The 23876-nt window shown below is 36.7% G+C and overlaps 1 protein-coding gene across 1 annotated transcript in view; it reads right to left on the bottom strand.

Annotated features, from left to right (window-relative positions):
* The window catches only part of cdk17 (cyclin dependent kinase 17), a 26079-nt gene continuing 2203 nt past the window's right edge, over positions 1-23876 (bottom strand). The window contains exons 4-19 of the mRNA XM_077709519.1: positions 13862-14015; positions 11055-11219; positions 8845-8978; positions 7375-7500; positions 6482-6538; positions 6286-6400; positions 6115-6209; positions 5254-5316; positions 5049-5172; positions 4856-4976; positions 4691-4788; positions 4518-4623; positions 2980-3022; positions 2205-2295; positions 2059-2136; positions 1-1980 (exon numbers count right to left, since the gene is read on the bottom strand). Coding sequence (XP_077565645.1) covers positions 1940-1980; positions 2059-2136; positions 2205-2295; positions 2980-3022; positions 4518-4623; positions 4691-4788; positions 4856-4976; positions 5049-5172; positions 5254-5316; positions 6115-6209; positions 6286-6400; positions 6482-6538; positions 7375-7500; positions 8845-8978; positions 11055-11219; positions 13862-13988 — 1584 coding nt within the window. The 5' untranslated portion in view covers positions 13989-14015 and the 3' untranslated portion in view covers positions 1-1939. The remainder of the gene's footprint in view (positions 1981-2058; positions 2137-2204; positions 2296-2979; positions 3023-4517; positions 4624-4690; positions 4789-4855; positions 4977-5048; positions 5173-5253; positions 5317-6114; positions 6210-6285; positions 6401-6481; positions 6539-7374; positions 7501-8844; positions 8979-11054; positions 11220-13861; positions 14016-23876) is intronic.

Here is a 23876-nt window from a genome sequence, read left to right on the forward strand (position 1 = left end):
TTTTCTATCAAACAGATTCAATTTACTTTCCAATGGTTATGAGAAATAAATAATTCCAGTAAAAAGAGTCACATCGGTAACTCTGTGTGGTATCACAAACACAGCAGGCCTTGCATGCAGCAGGCACACATTTGTTGCTGTATACACACAAACACACACACACACACACACACACACACACACACACACACACACACACACCAATTCCAGGACATTCACACATTTTTGAAAAGATGTACAATGGTAAATAAAGCCGCTGTATAAATCTGTCATGCACGTTACTATGATGAAGTTCAAAATACACGGACAACCAAGTTTGCAGTTAATTGCAACATTATCCTTTTTTTTTTTTTCTTCTTCTCTCCTCACACACAGTCAACAGGCATTATTTTTTTAACGTGGCTATAAGACACAAGATTTACATTGCATTTGTAGAAAAAATAGTTTGACTGGATAATCTGTCATATAGTTTGTATTTAACTGTTTCTAAATGTATACAGTGTGCTTATTTGTTAGGATAACACTAGCTGCAAAAATGTCAAAGTAGTCGTTACTGCATTGGATCAGCATTTACAGACACTCCCATTTCTTTCGATACATTCCTAGGGTCATTTTTATTATTTATCTATTATACTTGGCTACTCGGAAAGTAGGAATTGGTCTCTGTTAGATTAATATCACCTGGATTTGTTAAGATGACCTACTGCAGGAATGCAAAGCACATTTTAGAATGTGATGAGAAGTAAAAGTGTCTGATTATTCCAAGTCAAGCGTCGACACACAAAAAAAAGTCCTTTTTTTTTTTTTTTAGAAATAAGGGTGTAGAGAAATTCTCCTTTTGTCACGCCCAAGTCACACTGGAATTTCAAAAAAGGTCAGAGATGTCAAGAAGATATCTTAATACCGTTGGGTAAACAAGCCCATATGGAGAAGAAAAAAAAGAAATAAATTAAAAATAGTATAATTCATGAATAGTTGAGCTTATTTGGAGGAGTGTTGGGGCACATTGAAAAGAAAAATATGGGAAAAAATGGCCAAATTGGGGTAGTTATACATAAATACTATTTATAATCAAATGAAAAGTCTTAAAGTATTGGTAATATTTTAGAAAAAAAAGATGGAAATGTTTACCAGGGTCAAAGAATAAATGGTGGTTGAGTGTTCTACCTTACAGTTATTGGTGGGATTTCACTGTGTGGAGTTTGCATGGGTTTTCTCTGGGTACTCCGGTTTCCTTTCACATGCCAAAAACATGGTAGGTTCCAGCTCACGCCCAATTCTTGTAAGGAAAATACACTTGAAAAAAGGAATGAATGAATAAACATGTGCAAAACAAGTTGGAATGGTTAAAGTGGTCATATTTGACCTTGTTTTCCTTTCAATGTGGCCTAAAATTCCAAATTTTACCACACAAAACCCCCCAAAAATGAACCTGAACCCACTCCACACCCCCCAAAAACACATTCTCACCATCCCAGTGTCATTTCATATTACCTGGAAAAGTAGAGTTTAAAAACGTTAACATTTAAAGGACAAACAGAGCCATAAACAATGACATGTCCATGAAAAACAACTGAAGCAAGCGACCAGTCTCCGACCACTTGAATCACAGCTTGTACATCATTTGTGAATATTTTTTTTAGGAACCGAAAAAAAACAAAAAAAACACAGACTTCACCTCACTCACACATGCTCACCCACCAACGTGGTTGTGTTAAATACAAACAGTAGTACTTTAGCAGCAAACAGCCCTCCCCCCTTTATATCTGTAAATAAATAAACGCACCAATTGAACAGTCAACTTAACTCAAGAGGTCTGTGCGGGTAAACGGGATTGGAAGTGAAATCGTAGTAGGATATTTGGGGAGGAGGGGGTTTCTCATGCGAGTTAGGGCGACATTGAGGATCTACTTCATTTATATTCCAAGTATTCCAAGCTCTAGAAGAGCATGCTTTGCCGTCGGTTGATCTTGCCATTGCCTGCACGCAAAGAAAATGAGTTAAACTCAAAATTTGAACATGAAATATTTTCCTCAGAACAAAAAATTAATCAATAACCTGATTCCGGGTATGAAGAATTTCTATAGCCCGGGTCTCTTTGCAGTTGGACTTCCTTCAATGTGAATATAGAAACACCTGAAAGTAAGGAAGGGATATTGGTTTGAGTCCGACTGAAGAAGTTTACCGTTGTACGGCGTACTCACTCTCGTGTAAAGTGTGAACTCTTATTCCAAGGTGTCTGAAGTAGGAATGTTTCATGGCGTCTTCGGCTGAGATCCTCTTCTTGGATTCGTACTGCGGAGCATGAAACGTTTGTTAATGTTTATTGTACCATATTTTCACGACTATAAGGCACACTTAAAAGTCTTAAATTTTCTCCAAAATAGACAGTGCGCTTTATAATCCAGTGCGCCTTATATATGGAAAAAACCAGAAAACCCAAAACGAAAAACCACCACTGTCGGATATTAAAAAAACACAAACGCCTGAACTGAAACAATACTGGTAAATATGCAGATGCCATCTTAGTTTACGACATCTTCCATCTTATAGCTCCTCCCTCACTGCAAGATTTTATACAAAAAAATCCAAAACATCAACAATGGCTGGCTCTAGAGGTGACTGTGTAGTGAGTGCTTCATACCTGGAAGTCAATTGCAATTACCGTATTTTCACAACTATAAGGCCACTTAAGTCTTAAATTCTCTCCAAAATAAACAGTGCGCATTATTATACAGCGTGCCTTATAATACAGTGCGCCTTATAATACAGTGCAGTGCGCCTTATATATGGAAAAATGTCATTGATAGAGGGTGCACCTTATAATAGTGTACCTTATAATACAGTGCAACTTATAATACAGTGTGCCTTAAATATGGAAAAAATGTCATTCATTGAGGGTGCGCCTTATAATGTGGTGCGCCTGATAGTTGTGAAAATACGGTACGTTAAAATGGTGCGGGAGAAGTCAACACTCACTCTGAGGAAAGCCAGCAAGAGCTCAATGCCTTCGCCATCCAACCTAAAGGAGAGAGAAAATATCTTAAGGGTCCTCCTCCGGTGAAGGTTTGAGGCTAGTAGGTCATTTAGAGCCTTAGAGGAAAAGCTAACACAAGGGGGCACTAGCCCCATTCGGAAGAAAAAATGCAACCCCGTGAAAGCTGTCAAATATCCTAACAATTAAAGCTTGGATTTAGGCCACATGAAATCGAGTTGACGTTAACGCGGCCCGCGAACAAACCCGAGTCTGACACCCTTGCTGTACACTGACAAAAGGTTCGTCATTTGGAATGTAATTAATGTGTTTCTTGTTTTGATACCTTAAATGTAATAATAAAAGGATACACTGTGCAAGACGTCCAATCCATTTGTATTGGAAAGTGATCTTTTTCCACGTGGCCAATCCAAATAAATTGGATTTCTCAAGCCATCAACGAGTTAAAAAGGATGAAGAATACATATGTATGTCAAATAGTTAAAGTACAACAATGACAAATACAAACCCTGAGAAATAATGGACTACCCGTGCGCACGTGCATGCGTGGGTGGAGCAAGACAGGAAATCCTGTGGAACATTGTGAAGGCAGCTGTCACCTTCCTTCCTGTATGCGCTTTCCCATAAGCCATTGCTAAGGTAACCTGCTGTCATTCATTATTATATATAGTAGTATATTATTATTATTATTCATTTTTTTGCAAAATCATTCTATCAGAGCTCAAAGTTCAAAGTGATTTTGGCAACGTGACAAAATCACTTGTTCTACTAAAGTGAAGGGTGTCAGACTCGGGTTGGTTCACGGGGCCGGACTATTTTAAATATAATATTTAGATTTTTTCCTTTTAAAATTGTATTAAAAGAACTGCAATAAAATACCTGAATATTCAGTTTTTTATAGATCTAAAACAATGTTTATTTTAGCTTTTTTTATATATATTTTTAGATTTTACAAAATGATTTTTGAACTAAAAACACAAAAAAATGATTAAAAACTGACAATTATTGATTTAAAAAGGGGAAAATCAGGAAATTTAATAAAAATCTATACTCTTCATTTTAATTTGATCCTAAAACAGGAAGTCGGCACTCATGATTTACTTTCCCGGGCCACACAAAATGATGCGGCAGGCCAAGATTTGGCCCTCGGGCCGCCTCTTTGACACCAGTGGATTAGAGCATCCAAGGCCGTACACAATAAACCAATTAAACTGCACTAGACAGAATCAAGAAACCTGAATAAATAAACAATTTAGAGCAGCTCATTCAAAGATGTTCAGGTTTTTTTTTGTCGTTTACGTCGGCAAAAGTTGATTCCCAACTTCCATTAAAAATAAGCAATACAACGACTTTCATCTTGTAATAGTATTATGATTTGAATCTCAAGCTATCAAAATATTATCCATTATTATCCAATTTACAATTTCTCCCCTGGGATTATTACAACATATGACCTTTTGACGGTTTAATAATCAAAACCAATCTTTCCCCTGTCATATAAAAACAAAAAAAGGCAGTATACCTGGGAGCATGGTTGATGATTGGCTGAGGTTTGTATTTAGGGAAGTTGTATGACTTGAACTCGTCAATGGAAGAGATTCCCGGCCAGTTGTCCTCCATCGGTGTTCCTGCAATCGTACGATCGCAAACAATCAGCAAAAAAATTCAACTCTGGTGGGTTACGGGTGGTCTCACCGAGCAATCTGAAGATGAGGTGGAGCTCGTCCTCCACCGTGGAGCCGGGAAAGAGCGGCCGACCCGCGGCCATCTCGTAAAATATACACCCCACGCCCCTGAAAACGTGTAAAACTTTGTTGAGTCCGCTTTTGAGAGGAAACGCCATAAAAGATAGACTTTTACCACATGTCGATTTGCGTCGAATACTCGGAGGAGCCCAGCAGGACGTCGGGAGGTCGGTACCAAAGAGTTACCACTTCGTTGGAGTAGGTTTTCGTCGGGACGGATTTGGCTCTGGCCAAGCCTGCGTGTCATTAAATGAAGAGAAATTCTTAGAAAACAATGAATGGTGTGAAATCGTAGCACTTTTTCTCACCGAAATCAGCAAGCTTCAACTCTCCTTTTTCGTTAATAAGGAGGTTCTGGGGCTTCAGGTCCCGGTGGAGGACTTTCCTCTTGTGACAATAGGAGAGCCCGCGCAAAATCTGGAATAAAAAGACCTGAAAGGAGGAAAAAAATGAAATTGTGCATTAGGAAATTGTCTTAGCTTGGAAAAGTGTTTTGAAATATGAAATCCTAACCTTGACGTTGTGCATGCTCATGATGTTTCCACAGTCGTCCATATACTGCTTCAGATCTTTATCCTGCAGAGCATTACATTATGGCATTGTTAGTTTACTCCAACAGTGGGAGTTGGGGGGTCTGATTCTACTTTAAAGATGTCCTTGCTTTTTAAAATGTATTTGTTTAATTTTTTTGAATGGCAAGAGACACACAATCCATTTTGATGTGAAGAGCTGGGAATAATCAAACTACCAATGATAGCAAAAGGTGATGGATGACCTTTATATGGCCGTTACCGAGTTTAAATAAAAAGTATTAGTAACCAAATAATCTTAAAGTATTATGCATATATATGCACTAAAAAGCAAGGGTGTCAGACTCGGGTTGGTTCACGGGACGTATTAACGTCAACTCGATTTGATGTGGGCCGGACAATTTTAGATATAATATTTAGATTATTTTTTTTATAAAATGGATTAAAAGAACTAGATTAAAAGCCCTGAATATTCCGTTTTTTATAGATCTAAAACAATGCTTACATTTAGCTTTTTTGTATATATATGTTTAGGTTTTACAAAATGATTTTTGAACAAAAACAGAAAAAAATTGATTAAAAAATTACAATTATTGATTTAAAAAGGGGGAAAATCAAGAAATGTAATATACATCGACACTTGATTTTAATTTGATCCTATAACAGAAAGTCGGCACTCATGATTTACTTTCTCGGGCCGCACAAAATGATTCGGCGAGCCAGATTTGGCCCCCGGGGCCGCCCCTTTGACACCTGTGCACTATACAGTATGTTAAATAATATTTGTATATTGGATCAACTGTAAAAATAAACGTGATAAATACATCATTTCCACTCTACTTACCAAATACTCAAACACTAGCGTGAGGCTTTTGTCGGTATGGACGATGTCGTGTAGAGTCACAATGTTGGCGTGTTTCAGGTCCTTGAGTAACGATACTACACAAACGACAGAGGAGCGAGCGTTCTTATTAAAGCCAAATTTGATGCTACTTTGCCACAAATGATCTTTCACCTTCTCTAATGGCCGTGCACGGCGCCCCCTCTTCGTGCTCCAATCGGATCTCCTTCAAAGCAACCAGGTTGTCTGTCAGCTTGCTGCGTCCTTTGAAAACAGTGGCGTATGTTCCCTAAGAAGGAATATTACGTGTTAGAAAGAAAAAGACATTAGAGTTTGCTGTTGGGATTTTTTTTTGTGGTCCTTTTCTTACCTCTCCCAGTTTGTCCAATTTGATGTACGTCTCCAACTTCCCAAAACCAATCTCGGACTGAAAAGATCAGAAAAAGGAAAATATTTGGTCGTTTGTAAATGGAGAATTATTTTGTTGTAACGGGTTATCTTAAATTAGATTTTTTTTTATGGTTTCCTGGCTGCGTCTAAAAAAACGGTGCGTCCTGTGTGTAAAACACAGAAATATCACTCGTTACTGTCACTGCGGCTAAAAATATGATGCGCCGTATAGTCGTGAAAATACGGTACATTTAGAAAGTAATAATACAAGAATTACTGAAACACAATAATATTTTCCCTACATTTGATTGTTTTCTTTTGAGTCACATATTTTGTCAATAATATACAATAAAAAATATAGATGAGAATTCATTAAAATAAATTGCTATTTTACAGTGTGTACATTTCGTGTGAAACTCATTTGTGAGTTAATGAAAAAGTAAAGCATATTTTCCGGACTATAAGTTATTTTCATAGTGCGTCATTGTTTTATATCTCAAATATTTATTTTTCCACATCCCCATGACTTAATGATACCCAATGATATAATTAAAAACCAAATAACCAGTTTACAGATAGACTTAACTGCCCCCTACCCTCTATTTTCCAACTCATTGGCTATCATTGACGGCACTAGGCGTCCAATCCATCTACAACTGATAAACTCAGAGCCAAATAATCTAAATAAACAACTAAAATATCTTCCATTTCCCCTTTAAAAGGCACAAACCAAGGAGCCCATATTATTAACCAGCCCGTTATGGCAAATCACCATGGAGTGGCTGTTAAAACAACACAAGACGCCGTTCTCCCGCTGCGTCTGTCGCTATGGTAACGTCTCCCACAGGTCTAGAAAATGGCACGGGCACGTACCAGCGATGCTCGGCGCGAGCGGCGGCTGAGAGGCTGGTCAAAGGGCGGGCTGGTCAGCTGCAGCTTCTCCAAGTACCCGTCGGGAATCCGGATGTCGGCGGGTAGCGACAAGCGTTTGTTTAGGTCCTTTTATACAAAAACAAAACAAAAAAATTAAGATTTGGACCACTTTTGTGACGCACGATTCTTCTAATCACGGCACGGGCTGAGAACATGATTTTAGCGCGTTACAAAAGCAGTCCGCCTACGCCCGTGTGGAGACTCCAAGCGAAAATAACTGCCTTGTGTCCCAGTGAAACAAAATGTATCTTGTAAAAACGGGGTAGAAAGACTGGCTAGGCCGAAATTATTCGCCATCAAATATTCTGCTTCTTTCATGAAAAGGTGTCACATTATGATAAAAGTCCAAACAAAGATTGCCGACGATGTAAAAATAGAACAAAAAGCTTTAAAGTGCCAAAGCTAAAATGAAATCATCAAATCAGCGCGTGATACGATGCTGCTGTCAGAATTATTTTTATGACTTAACGCTGATTCTATTATGTGATTGTGCAAAAAAAAGGGCCTTTCAAGTAGAATTATATATAAAGCAGCGGTAACAAAAAGGTTATTATATTGCCTTAAAATAACATGGTGAGGATTATTTGGATTGCAAGTGATGTGGTCTTTGAATACAAAAGATGACATTCATTTTTTTTTAGAATGGCTGTATTTGCCTTTAAAATTCTATTTTCAAATTTAATTTAGAGCTATTCATTTTTGCCCTTTGTGGACAAAACTGTTGGTCATTTAACAGAAATAGACATCCAATTTATTTGGACAAGGCCAACAAATAATAGGATGAATGTTATTTGAAACAGACTTTTTTTTTTTAATCAACACTATTATCCAGGAGGGGGCAGAAGGTTTCCAAAAGATGACTTCCATGCTTAAAAACAATTTAGGCTGGATATTCCAGCATATAAACCAGGGGTGGGCAAACTTTTGGGCCTGGGGGTCACATTGACGTTAAAAATTTGACAGATGGGACAGGTCAGCACAAGATATGATACATATAAAAAAAGTGCATCCGTTAACAGTACATATGAATTATAAACAGAAAAAAAGGAATAAAGTATTAACATACTCATCACTCATCATTAAAGTAAAAAGGATAAAGTACAAAGTAAAGTAAAAAGGAATGAATTAAGAAATATTAAAATGTAATTTAAAAAAAGATAGAGGGGCTGTAAAACACGAAAAACAAATAAGAGTGGACAGAGCTACTGCCACTGGCTTACGCTTGACGGCGCCATCTTGGGAGAAAAAAGACATTATTTGGACAACGTCGGCGGGCCGGATTAAAAAGCCGGATGTGGCCCGCGGGCCGTAGTTTGCCCATGTCTGAAATAAACTGTCAATTTCTACATTTTCCCCATATTTGATACGTTTTTTTTGCTCATTTCAAATTGTGTACGCCTGCAAAATTACCTCCATGGAGATTCTCCTGTGGACCCGGTTCCGAAGACAAACCCCGGTCGGGGATTGGACCTCATCCGACGACGTTCCCGAAGCTTGGTCGCTCTCTCCATCCGAGCCCATCTTCAGGTTTTCGTGCACAATGTCTGAAAAGAAATGATTGGTGATGTTTATACACAAAAAACATCCAATTCCATTCAAATAGTACTTGTTACATAATGTGAAAATATGGTCAAAGCAACTAAAATATAAATGGGGCAGGCCAGATGTATAATGTGCACCCAAACGTGACGGTGGAAAAAAATAAGTTCTACGTAGTATGCCAAGTCGAAATAGACGAGAGACATATTTAATGACGGGTCAAGTAGTTCCTAAATTACAGCGTGGTGTCAATGCCTAGAAAATAGTCAAAAACAAGCCAAAATGCCAACACTGCTAACACTAATGAAAGGACTTCTTGCATTAAAATGAAAATGTGCAGACAGATGAGTCAAAAAAATAAATTGCACTATTCAAAAAATGAAGAAACCAAAGAAATATATTAAAAAAAACATTTCTAGCCTCTTTCTGAACAGTAAATCTTGCAATTTGTTTTCCAAAGTTGGGAAAAAAACTAATTTTTACCCACTTCTGCTTTTCTCTCCTGTTTTTAAAAAGATATTTTCACAGAAATAAGCCGCCCCTCCTTTATTTCAGCCTCTTCTCCTTTCACTTTGACTTTGTAATCTTCATTTGCATGTCTTAACCGCCTCCCGCTGTTTCCCAATTGTTGGCGACCTACTCAAATGATTCGCATTATTCATACGTATTTACCCTTCAAAATCTAACGCGGCAACGTTATGTTCCATCTTTGTCCTACATAACTGCGGCGCTTTGACATCCACATTCCTCCATCTCGGCCTGATTTCAGAGTAAGGCCGAATAAGTCCAATGAGCGTACGCAAACATAATAGCATTATTACGCTTGGGTACACATATTCAAAGAGAGATGTTTATCATAGCCCTGATAGCAAACCCTTTGTGTCCAACTGCTATGACTGACTTCTTACACGGATCACTGGAGAGACTAACTTCTATTTTTTTTAATTTTTTTTGCACTTTATACTCTATTCCAGTGTTTCCCAACCACTGTGGTCAGGTGTGCTGCAGGAAATTCATACAATGTAATATTCAGAGAGAAAAAATGACTATAACGAGATTAAAATGTAACTATTGTAAGGTTAAATAGATTATATAATAACAAGATTGAAATTGTGAAACAGTCATTTTGTTGCTTATTTTTTACGGAGGTTTCATCAACTTTTTCCGACGTAAAGTTTGTGTGAGCACAATATTTTTTGTGTGTAATATAAGGAGATTTAAGTAAAATTTGGAGAAAAGTCATAAAATAATGCGATTTAAAACATAACTCCTAAATTGTGTAGAAGAAGAAAATCTGGACAAGTGCCATATTCAGGCCTCATTTGGAATTGGGTGATTTGTTTTTCTTTGTTTTAAATGCAAGCCCTCGCTATACTTTATATTTCATGAGTTTTCATAATCTTTGTGTTCAGTCAATATCATTTGCCGCATTGCATTTGAAGTTATGTTTTGCGAGACTGTGATTTCCGAGGTGACACGAAATGCAACTCATGTTAAACATTGAGAGCAAGAAAAGTTTGTGAATGCCGCATGTAATGGAAAATAAAGGTTGAAATATTTACAAAAACAACTCGGTTATCCTTTTGTTGTGTAGAGCTGCAACAGTTATTTGTTGTATGAAGCGCACGTGTGTGTGCAATGCATTTAGCGTGTGGTTTAGGTGTAGCACTTTTGACAGGGTGGGCGAATTTCCCACTGAACTGATTGGGTTATATTTACTGTGTGACCAAAGAAAGAACTATGGACTTTCCTAGTGTGAAAACGCCTGTCATGACGCCGTGTATTGTCCTCGAAATGCAATTCTCTGACTTGAACATTCCCACAAACAAATAACTAATAAAAGTGCCCCCAAATTGATGTATTTCCAATTATTTCAAGCAATAATAATGAGCTCGTGATGAGTTACTTCCCATTTCTGGCCATTTCATAGGATCTCATCCTTCAACTGCGAATGGAATGGCAGGAAACGCGATGACTTTATCGACTTTAGTGCAAAGGTTGGAGGTGGTGGGACTGAAATCTCCCAAGGGTGACACTTTTCCTGTTTGTGTGATTTTGAGAAGGAGTTTTTGAGGGCTTACCCAAACGACTGCCATTGCGCGGTATGGACATGAAGGAGCCCAGGGTTCCGCCAATGACGCTGTGCGGCCTGCGAAGTGGCGGCTTCTTGAAGGAACCGGTGTACTGGTGCAAGAAGGAGTGCATGCTGTGGGAAGTAGGCGGGCGGCCGTTCCTCATGAAGGGTTCTGAAAGGGAACAAGGATGTAAATTGAATAAATAGAGCAATATGAATAATTGGGCTGTCTTTATTGTGAATGTCTTTACTTTTATGCTCTCGCTGTTGTCTCTCGTTACAGTACCGTATTTTCACGACTATAAGGCGCACCTCATTATAAGGTGCACCCTCAATGAATGACATTTTCCATATATAAGGCGCACTGTATTATAAGGTGCACTGTATTAAAAGGCACACTGTATTATAAGGCGCACTGTCTATTTTGGAGAAAATTTAAGACTTTTAAGTGTGCCTTATAGTCATGAAAATACAGTAATTACTATGAAGGACTGTATGAAGGTATGAAGCACTCACTACACAGTCACCTCTAGAGCCAGCCATTGTTGATGTTTTGGATTTTTTGTATAAAATCTTGCAGTGGGGGAGGAGCTATATGATGGAAGATTTTGTAAACTAAGATGGCATCTGCATATTTAACAGTATAGTTTCAGTTCAGGCGTTTGTGTTTTTTTAATATCCGACAGTGGTGGTTTTTCGTTTTTGGTTTTCTGTTTTTTCCATATATAAGCCGCACTGGATTATAAGGCGCACTGTCTATTTTGGAGAAAATTTAAGACTTTGAAGTGCGCCTTATAGTCGTGAAAATACGGTAAATATAAATATATAGTAGAAAATACTGCACTGTATATGTAATATTTGCAATATATACCTCCGGATTATTTAAATTTATAAAGGAAATGTAAAAAGAAATAATGCATTGCGATAACTTGAGCTTTTAGTTAGTGTAAATAGAAATACAGAGTCAAGAATCTGGATTTTTGCATGTATTATTTTGTTGTTTATATCTCTTTCACTTCCATTGCCAGTTATATACATTACATCCAGTTCAATGATAAAGACTGGCATGGAGTGATTGTTTCTCACTGCCATTGACGACCAATCCATTTTGAACAGGAGGGTTGGCAGCCAATGAGTTAATACTTTAAAAGATATCCATTTGAAAAAGACGATCTTTTTACCCAAGTCCGAAAATGACGCGATGGAGCCCAAATTTGCCGTCACGTGATTGGATCTGGAACATCTCAACTATTCTAAGCGGACACCTTCCTTTGTAATGACCTTCTCCTCCCTTTGACGGACGGTTGAGTGTGCGTTTATGCAAATTGCTCTTACTCTTCTTACGTAACGTCGATAAAGAGCTCTTCATCCCGGCCACCACTGACGAACACAAATGTTTTCATTCAAAGTGTGTAATGCTCTGTTTAATAATTTAAAGAGCCGTGAGCGGTTTGCCGAAGGCACTTTCAGTTCCAGGGTCATAAAATTTCACGGACCCATATGGAAAGAGATTTATATCATCGCTTGTGGGATTTGCGGTGTAATGCATTTAATAGAAGTTTTAACTTAAATGTGTCTTTTAGGAGAAGCCTTACTAAAATGCTTAACATATTTATAATCTGTATTCAATACATGTTATATTACTTGGGAATGCTTAACATACTTAGATTCTGTATTCAATGCATGTTATGACCTGAAATGCTTAACATACTTATAATCTGTATCCAATGCACGTTATGACCTGAAATGCTTAACATAGTTATAATCTGTATTTAATGCACGTTATATTACCTGAAAATGCTTAAAATATTTAGAATCTGTAGTCAATGCACGTTATATTACCTGACAATGCTTAACATACTTCGAATCTGTATTCAATGCATGTTATGACCTGAAATGCTTAACATATTTAGAATCTGTATCCAATGCACATTGACCTGAAATGCTTAACATACTTATAATCTGTATTTAATGCACATTATATTACCTGAAAATGCTTAACATATTTAGAATCTGTATTCAATGCACGTTATGACCTGACAATGCTTAACATACTTAGAATCTGTATTCAATGCATGTTATGACCTGAAATGCTTAACATACTTAGAATCTGTATCCAATGCACGTTATGACCTGAAATGCTTAACATACTTATAATCTGTATTTAATGCACGTTATGTTACCTGAAAATGCTTAAAATATTTAGAATCTGTAGTCAACGCACGTTATATTACTTGACAATGCTTAACATACTTCGAATCTGTATTCAATGCACGTTATGACCTGAAATGCTTAACATACTTATAATTTGTATTTAATGCACGTTATATTCCCTGAAAATGCTTAACATATTTAGAATCTGTAGTCAATGCACGTTATAGTATTATCTGAGATGGAAAAATGACTATTTCAGAAGTATTTGCGGAGGTAGTTAGCAACATAACGAGAAAATTGTATTAAAAACAGACCTTTGACAGTACGCATCAATTGTGTTATTTTAAAATGGTCAATTTCTTAATATTATGCATATAACAGTTTTCTGGTTACAAAGACTTTACGTCACTAAAAGTGAATGGCCGTGAAACTCAACATCTTCTAGTTCACGTAACATTGAAAATAGGCAACTAAACAACTTTAATCTTGTAATATTACAATATTATGGACTCTTGATCATTCTATATTAATCTGAATGTCATAATATTACCATTTTTCTCTTGTAATATGACTTCTTGGCTGTTTTTTTGGAAAAGACGGATTTAAACAAGCACTATCGGCATTCCCGGTAAAACGTCAAACCTCCTGAAAAATACTAACCATTATCTTTGGTGCCACCGTCCTCAATTGTCATCTGCTCCGCCAGCTCAGAGAGCGACTCGTCAATAGTTTGACTGGACCGCAGCGTTTGCGACAGATGCTTCTTAAACCTCTTCATCTTCTCCATGGCGGGCGGAGAGGGGCAGGGCGCGACCTGGAAGAGTCACATGAACAAACGGTCAAACGCTGTGGCATCAAACACTAAATATCATAGCCTCGCCAGCCAATCAGAGACACCTGGGCTCCTTTAATCCAATATTAATCCGCTCTGCCGACGCATAAACCATGAGCGAGTCATGAATAAAAGACAGTCTTGGACGTGACTAGTAACTATGTTGAATGATCATAATTTGTTTCACTATGGAGACCAAGGGTGTCAGATTCGGGTTGGTTCGCGGGCCGCATTCATGTCAACTCCATTTCATGTGGTCTGGACCATTTTAGATATAATATTTAGATCTTTTTCTTTTATAAATGGATTAAAAGAACTGGATCAAAAGTCCTGGATACTCAGTTTTTTATAGATCTAAAAACATGTTTACTTGAACTTTTTTTTCTTAGTAAGGGTAGATCTCTTTAATCATTATGTTCCATATTAAAATGGTAAATAGAAAATATTTGTATATATTTTTAAATTTCAACAAATGATTTTTGAACTAAAAACACAAAGAAAAAAAGGATGAAAAAAATGCAATTATTGATTTAAAAGGGGGAAAATCAAGAAATATAATATACATCTATAATCTTCATTTTAATTTGATCTTAAAACAGAAAGTCGGCACTCATGATTTACTTTCCCGGGCCACACAACATGATGCAGCGGGCCAGATTTGGCCCCCAGGCCGCCACTTTGACACCTGTGATTATAGACCCTATAAAAAGGACAAAGGCATACCAATTCCCTATTAAATATGTGCAAAAATCAAATGATTAGATGTATTTGCATGTCCTTTTTTTGATGTTGGGTAACTTGGACAAATGAACTTAAAAAAATTGCATGTTGAAGCATTTGTATGTAGAGGCAATGCTGTATTATGGTATTGAAACTGGGCAATTGGACTAATTGGGGGAGTGTTGACGCAATGGCCGTTTCAGGAAACACCTTGCTCTGTTGCCCTCGAGCTGTTTCTTGCTCATTGTGCTGCCATGTCAACGCCCCGTCAAGTGTCGGCATGGCAAGGACGTTACGGAGGAAACAGACGCAGAAATCTCCCACCCACGGCGACCAATCAAGCCGACCCCCCGCCGTCACTGCTACCGCTCGTGACATATCCTTTCAGCGCTTTGTCATCCTCGTCAGAGCGATTCATCCTGCTACAGTCACCCATCCGTCCAATGATAGGAAATCTGTATGTTGCGACCTAAAAATTGAATGTGTTAATCAATTGGCTGCAATTGACGTCCAATCCATTGAAGATTCAACATTTTTTTTTTGTCTATTTGGTTTGCTTTGGGATTGAAGACGGGAAAAAAATATTTGTGTGTGGTTGCACTGTATAATTTCAGGATGGCGCTCCATAATTTTATGACGTTGATGTGACGTTTGGATTTGTACCCTCAACATAAAAACTTGACTTCACCTTAAAAGTATTTGTGCGACCATCTAAATGAATTTTTCAATGCATATTGTATTTTGTTTGGGTGATTTTGGTTAAGCAGATACCACTAGCTGAATGGATTAGTAACTAAATTTAAAAATTTGACAGATGGGTCGGGTCAGCACAAGATACGATACATATAAAAAAGTGCATCCGTTAACAGTACATATGAAACATAAACAGAGGACTAAAGTATTAACATACTCATCACTCATCATTAAAGTAAAAAGTGGAAAGTAGAAAGTAAAGTAAAAAGGAATGTATTAAGAAATATTAAAATGTAATTTAAAAAAAGATGGAGGGGCTGTAAAACACAAAAAAAACAAATGAGTGGACAGAGCTACTGCCACTGGCTTCCGCATGACGGCGCCATCTTGGGGAAAAAAATAAAAATAAAAAAGACATTTGGACAAAGTCGGCGGGCCGGATGTGGCCCGCGGGCCGTAGTTTGCCCATCCCGGGGATTAGTTGAATAAGTTAATACACTGTTTGTTTGGGTGAAGTGATTTTGTTTAATGGGGTTAACCAGATCCTACTGACTGAATAGATGAATTGAATAAGTTAATACCATGTCTGAAATGACACATTAATATGCATAAGCAGGATGTTTTTTTCCCTCACCATTGAAGCAAGATCCAATAAAAAAAACGAACAAACAACCTCATTGTGGATGCATCGAAACACCAAAATTAGCTTCCTAAAATATTTAAGATTGGCACCAAGCAATGTGGTTAACCTACTTTTTTTTTAAAGAGGAAGTGGGTCATGCTAACTCTGGTGAATCTATCATCATGCAGAGCTGATGACCTCGCATTCACGTGGACAGTACACAACAAGATAGCTAAAGTCAAACCATGTCATGAACTCATTTTTTACAGATACGTCAATATGTGTATAAAATGAATTCAGGCACATACGCATGGATAAGTCCTCTTTGTTCCCTACACAGAGGAGTGTAACAGAGCTGGGTTTTATCTCTGCTGCAAAACAATAGACTTGTGACGTATGTGCTTGTGTGTGTGTCTCTCTACAAAGCAAAAGTAAAGCCATTTGCAACAAAAATGGCAACTACAGACATTACCGGAAAGAGCGAACCCCACACACAAATTTTGACCCACATTCTAGATCTCTGGTGTCAAACATACGGCCCGCGGGCCGGATCCGGCCCGTCTGGTGGTTTGGTACGGCCCGGGGAAGAAAGCTGCATTGTGTAAAAAATATATATTTTCTTTAAAATATGTAGTTTTTGTATTATCCGCTAGGAAGCGCATTTGTTCAAACTGCTTTCCAGATGTTGAAAAACAGTGTTTTTAAGTTCCACAGGGCTGGTACTAAATGTTCTTGGAACATTGTTACTATTTTTGTGATCAGTTTTATGTACAACACATTTAAATACATGTTTAACTGTGTAAAAGTGTTGTTGAAATTGCACATACTTTATTTATGTTCTTATGTTATTCTCTTGTTCATAATATAATGTTCATAGTGTAAAAGGAAAATTCTGTTAATAAACATTTTGATAATTGACTCATTCTTTGCAATAATTATTAGTATTAGTGACTAATACAAAGGAAAAAAGTGTGCTTATTGTTAGTTCTATGTCATTTTGCAATGAGTTTACTGGTCCGGCCCACTTGATCTCAAATTAAGCTGTATTTGGCCCGCAGACCAAATGGAGTTTGACACCCACATTCTAGATCAATCCCACCACCCCCATCTCAAAAGAATCCCAAAAAGGCGAATTAGGAGAAATACTTTACAGGGGAAGATGAGGGAAAACCTGCAGGTCTAATTACTGGGCCAATAATTACCCGCATTTTCTTTGTAAGGATATCCTAGAGGAGATGAATGTGTCTTGAAAGTCAGTTGCAGTCGAAGAGGGGCGGAAGAAGCGAGAGAAAAGCAACATAATGGCGTCTCTGTGTTTGTTAGGGGGCCATGAAATCACCCGAGTAACGTTGATTATGCACAGTATTGCTTTCTCTAAGTCAGTGTGGTCTATTCATTTATCTCCTTGGAGCAAATGTCCTGTGCCTAAGTGTAAAACGTAGGGGGAAAAAAACAAATACACCAGGTCTATCTCATGTTTCAATTTGGCTAGCTCTCCTTCTTATTAACTTACCAACATCAGAGAGCAAAATGCTCTATTCGTTGCCATGTAATTTAGACTCAAGTGGCTCATCTTCTACTGTGAACATACTGATGTGCCAAATGAGTATTAATTAACTGGGCTGAACTGCAGACAATGATTACGTTTCAGTGCCATTTCCTGATTTCAATGACGCCAATTGGATTCTGACAAATTTGAAATAGTTTACAGTGGATAAGACTACATCATGCATGACAAACACAATTTTAGTAAACAAGAGGAAAAAAAAACAAAAAAAACTAATTTTACCTAGAAAATAATATACATATATATATATACATATATATATACATGTATATATATATATATATATATATATATATATATATATATATATATATATATATATATATATATATATATATATATATATATATATATATATATATATATATATATATATATATATATATATATATATATATATATATATATATATATATATATATATATATATATATATATATATATATATATATATATATATATAATAACACACACATATATATACACATATACATACACATATACATACACATACACATACACATATACATACACATATACATACACATACACATATACATATACATATACATATACATATACATATACATATACATATACATATACATATACATATACATATACATATACATATACATATACATATACATATACATATACATATACATATACATATACATATACATATACATATACATATACATATACATATACATATACATATACATATACATATACATATACATATACATATACATATACATATACATATACATATACATATACATATACATATACATATACATATATATATATATATATATATATATATATATATATATATATATATATTCCCTTTAGCACAGCTTCATCTAATGCACAAGTGTCAAAGTGGCGGCCCGGGGGCCAAATCTGGCTCGCCACATCATTTTGTGAGGCCCGAGAAAGTAAATCATGAGTGCCGACTTTCTGTTTTAGGATCAAAATAAAATGAAGAGTATAGATGTACATAACATTTCCTGATTTTCCCCCTTTTAAATCAATAGTTTTCATTTTTTAAACAATATTTTCTCTGTTTTAAGTTCAAAAATAATTTTGTAAAATCTAAAAATATTAAAAAAGCTAAAATAAACATTGTTTTAAATCTTTAAAAATACTGAAAATTCAGAGCTTTTAGTCCAGTTCTTTTATTCCATTTAAAAATAAATAAAAACATCTAAATATTATATCTAAAATGGTCCGACCCACGTGAAATCAAGTTGACGTTAAAGCGGCCCGCGAACCAACCCGAGTCTAAAACCCTTAATATAATATATGTATAACACAACCCTTACTGCCACAGCTCCATTTAGTGAATGTATAACACAATCCCCTACTAATACTAACACCACCACCATCTCTACTACTACTACTGCATCAATTCAGTGCGTCTTATATATGAAACAAATTCTAAAGATAGCCTGTTCATTGAAGGTTGCGCCTCAGTGCAGAAAAGCCGTCAATTTGTGTGATTCAACCTCGTCATCGGTCGACACCGACACTTGACAATGAAGAATTTCTTTTGTGGCGTGCCGGTACAGTCACAAGCATGTGTTTGTGTACCCATGAGGAGGCACACAAACGGCATCAGTGCTGCCGCTCTAACTCAAAGACCCTTTTGTTTGGCGAGAAAAGCCAAAAAAAAGGAGCTTCGGCATGACTGGCCCACAGGCGTTTCACTGAGTTTTTCAACGCACAAAAGGCTGCAATGTTAATATTAACAGAAAGATGACGGACATTTCAATATGCATGAAAATCTTACATAAGTGTTTTGAGATTTGACTTTATAGGAGTTCAAAGACAACCTTTTTATGTAACGGTAAAGCAATTCATAACAAAAAAGAAAAACAAGGAGCAGGAACCTTAAGAAAAGAGGAGATGTCACGTGGAAGGAAAGGAGAAAGAGAAAAGATGGCGGAGTGCAACATGTCATTTATAGCTTATAAGCCCGCACTGTCCGCCTGTACCATACAAATGTAAACTGTGCACGTGTCGAGCCGTTATCGCCGCACAGGACAAACACAAAAGGTGGAGACGCACAAATTTGACTGCAATAAAGCCTTTAAGCCACTGGTGTCAAATATACGACCCGCTGCCTGACTTTGTAGCTCATTCATATTTTACGTGCAGAATCAAATATTCGTATTGTTTCGACTTGGGCGCTGTAAAAATAGAATTTTGGGAGTTGGGTTATGGAGTGCATACACTATTATTGCACTTTGCTCAATTTCCTATCTGCAGTCATAATCCTTTTTTCGTCCCCTTCAGTGAAAATGGCCTAAGTTGATGTTTTTATTTGTTATTATTAATTATTAATTATTCATTATCTTTTATTATTTATGGATCATTTATTACTTATTCATTATTTTTATTATTTATTGGATATTTATTATTTATCATTTATTATTTATTTTTTATTATTTATTGAATATTTAGTATTACTTATTCATTATTTTTTATTATTTATTGATTATTTACGAGACTATTTGTTTATTGTTGTTATTGGAGCACTTCCTTAATTATGTTGTTGACTGCTTATTTTGTTGACTACTTATTTATTACTTTTTATTATTTATTGTTATCATGTATCGATTAATAGTGTCTATTTGTTTGTTGTTGTTATTTGTCCACTTGATGAAAATTTTAAATCTCATAATACTTGATTAATGACAATGAAAGCATTCAATTCAATGGCAGCTAATGAGTTAACAAGAAACCTTAAAATGCCCCAAACCCAACAGGAATTCACCTAAAAATAGCCTAAATTAGCTGAAAGAGACCAACACACAGGAAGCAGCCCAGAAATCCTCCCAAAATCATTAGGAAATGATCTAAAGCACATGTGTCAAAGTGGCGGCCCGGGGGCCAAATCTGGCCCGCCCTAATCATATTGTGTGGCCCGGGAAAGTAAATCATGAGTGCCGACTTTCTGTTTTTGGAACAAATTAAAATGAAGAGTATATATGTATATTAAATTTCCTGATTTTCTCCCTTTTAAATCAATAATTTTAATTTTTAATCCATCTTTTCTGTGATTTTAGTTCAAAAATAATTTTGTAAAATCCAAAGAGATATAAAAGCTAAAATAAACATTGTTTTAGATATATAAAAAACTGAGTATTTAGGGCAAGTGAGGCAAAAGTAACTCACAATAGAGGTCCAATTAACCTAAAGTGGCTATGGATGCTCACCCCTGCATTATATGTTTGTATATGTACGCGCTTGAGGTCAGGCCAAAGGCGGCCCAATCTAATCTTCAATTACAGAGGATGAGCCTCCAAATCAGTGGATCAAGTCTATGTTATCAATCCACAAACACAATACGACCTTGACAAGCACCGGGGTGGGCGAAGATGTTTGCAGTCAGGTAAAAAAGCCACCATGGCGACAAAGGTTCCACTTGGATGGTGCGTTGGAAGAGAAACAGGAGTTTCATTTGACCTCGTATAGCGCCGAGATGACGCATTATCATCGATGGGCTGTATCTTTGCACATGGTGCCAACTGACAACATCCGCGTGACGAGTCTCACACTGTGTGCTGGTTTTCCTGCGAGGCAGTGGACTGGAAGACTATTGCTGCAGTCCAGTAAAAGCTTGCTTCCATTCGAGTGTTGACATAGAGTATGTGCATATGGGCGTGGGACAAATTTAGCCTTTTAGATCAAGAATGAGAAATGCAACACAGGAGAACAGCTTTTCAGGAGAAAACCATATTAAAACCTGTGTTGAAATCCACATTCCAAATAACTCTAAGTTATTTTGGCCCAAAATAAACTGGCCGGCCAAAATGAGATTGAGTTGGCACGGATGTGGCCCGCAAACCAATCAGAGTCTAACGCTGCTGCATCAAACCATTCATTCACTCATTCATTTTCAATACTGCTATCCTCAACAAGGATGGCAGGGGGTGCCGGAGCCAAACCTAGCCAACTACGGGAGAAAAACAATCATTCTTTAGATTATACCTTGGGGCAATTTAGAGCATGTTGTTGGGATGTGGGAGGAAACCAGAGTACCCAGAGAAAACCCACTCAAGCCCAAGGAGAACATGCTAAGTCCACACAGTGAGGACCGACCTGGGATCGAACCCTCGGTCTCAGAACTATTGGCCTGATGCACTAACCCAGAAGTGGGCAAACTTTTGGGCCCGGGGGCCACATTGACTTTAAAAATTTGACATATGGGCCGGGTCAGCACAAGATACGATACAGATAAAAAAAGTGCATCCGTTAACAGTACATATGAAACAGAAACAGAAAAAAAGGACTAAAGTATTAACATACTCATCACTCATCATTAAAGTAAAAAGTATAAAGTACAAAGTAAAGTAAAAAGGAATGTATTACAAAATATTAAAATGTAATTTAAAAGAAGAAAGGAAAAATCTTGGAAAAATAAAAATAAAAAACATTATTTGGACAACGTCGGCGGGCCAGATTAAAAGGCCTTGCGGTCCGGCTGTGGCCCGCGGGCCGTAGTTTGCCCATGTCTGCACTAACGACACTGAAAGACACTAATATTAAAAATTACTAGCATTTTCTTCTTTGAATGAGTACACCAGTGAGATTATTTACGGCATTTTGCCACACTGCACGATTTGTGCAAGTCTTCACTTTAACACCTGCCTCACTCAAATGTGCAACTGGAGGAGAGCTTTCATTCCAACCAATGTTATTTCATCATGAATGAGCACGGCCTTGTTTATCCACTGATGTGACACGAGCGAGTGTGGGTAATCCCCATCTGATGCTTCTCCAACAAATGCCACCATTTAATCTCCAGATTATGAGCCAATCTCCCTCACCTAAAACGACCGTCCACACACACACACACACACATCTGGAAGAGCACGAGGACAACGCAGCAGACATGATTAGAGGCGGGCACACACTCGCTCAGAAAGAGCGATAAAATACACTTTTCAACTTTTCTAACACAGGTGGTAACATCATTTTTAGTGCCACTTTTGTTAGTCAACAATAGCCCACGTAAATCGTTTCTGAAGCCATACAAAAAACTATATTTACAGCACATTTATCAAAGTGGCGGCCCGGGGGCCAAGTCTGGCCCGCCGCATCATTTTGTGTGGCCCGGGAAAAAAAATGATGAGTGCCGACTTTCTATTTTAGGATCATATTAAAATGAAGAGTATAGATGTATATTACATTTCCTGATTTCCCCCCTTTTTAAATTAATATTTGCCATTTTTAATCATTTTTCTGTGCTTATAGATCAAATATCATTTTGTAAAATCCCAAAATATATATATATAAAAAAGCTCAAATAAACATTGTTTTAGATCTATAAAAAACTGAATATTCAGGGCTTTAATTCAATTATTTTAACCCATTTATAAAAAATAAAAAAATCTTAATATTATATCAAAAATGGTCCGGCCCACGTGAAATCAAGTTAACGTTAAAGCGGTCCACGAACCAACCCGAGTCTGACACCCTTGATCTAAAGAATCGAATGAAATCTTCATACAAAAAGAAATTATTTTAACGTTTATGTAAACAAGGGAGAGAGAGAGCGAGAGGGGGCGCCGGAGCAGTTGTCAATGGCAACAGCTTTCTACAGGCCGACCATCAACAAGCGCATTCCATGCTTTCAATGCAAATTTTCATCAAGAAATGATGACAGTTGGGTGCAGTTTTTCAATATGCAATTATTATCACTTAACTGTAAAATTAAATCATTGGCTGCCTGTCAAAGCAGGAGATGTCCCATCCATTTTAGCAAAGTGTAGTACATTTACCACAAGTTGTTTGTGGGATCTTTCTTGTGGTACACATGCACTACAGTTCAGTTGTATTTAACATTATAAGAGAATATCTTTGCAATAACTCTAAGAGGTGTTTATTATTAAGCTGTATTTTGGTACATTATTTAACAATCATGTTTTAAAATACTATTATTTTTTAAGAGCATTATTTTCAACAAACAGAAGCAGATTGAAACTGCACTTAACATTCACAATATCTTTCAATAACTATATAGAATATATGTGACCAATTTAGCAATTGAATGGAATAGTGTATCCAAATTTTTGACTAGTCTACATTTTTTATGAAAAAGTGGGACTAGTATGCTAATGCTTAAAATTATGTTGGCAATATTTAAAAGCATAAAATACTTTGTAAGTAGTACTTGCTGGAACAAGTTTGCCAACCACAATATTTGCATATTAATTAAACAAAC

Source organism: Stigmatopora nigra, chromosome 23 (genome assembly GCF_051989575.1).
Source record: "Stigmatopora nigra isolate UIUO_SnigA chromosome 23, RoL_Snig_1.1, whole genome shotgun sequence".
NCBI classification, from domain to species: domain Eukaryota; kingdom Metazoa; phylum Chordata; class Actinopteri; order Syngnathiformes; family Syngnathidae; genus Stigmatopora; species Stigmatopora nigra.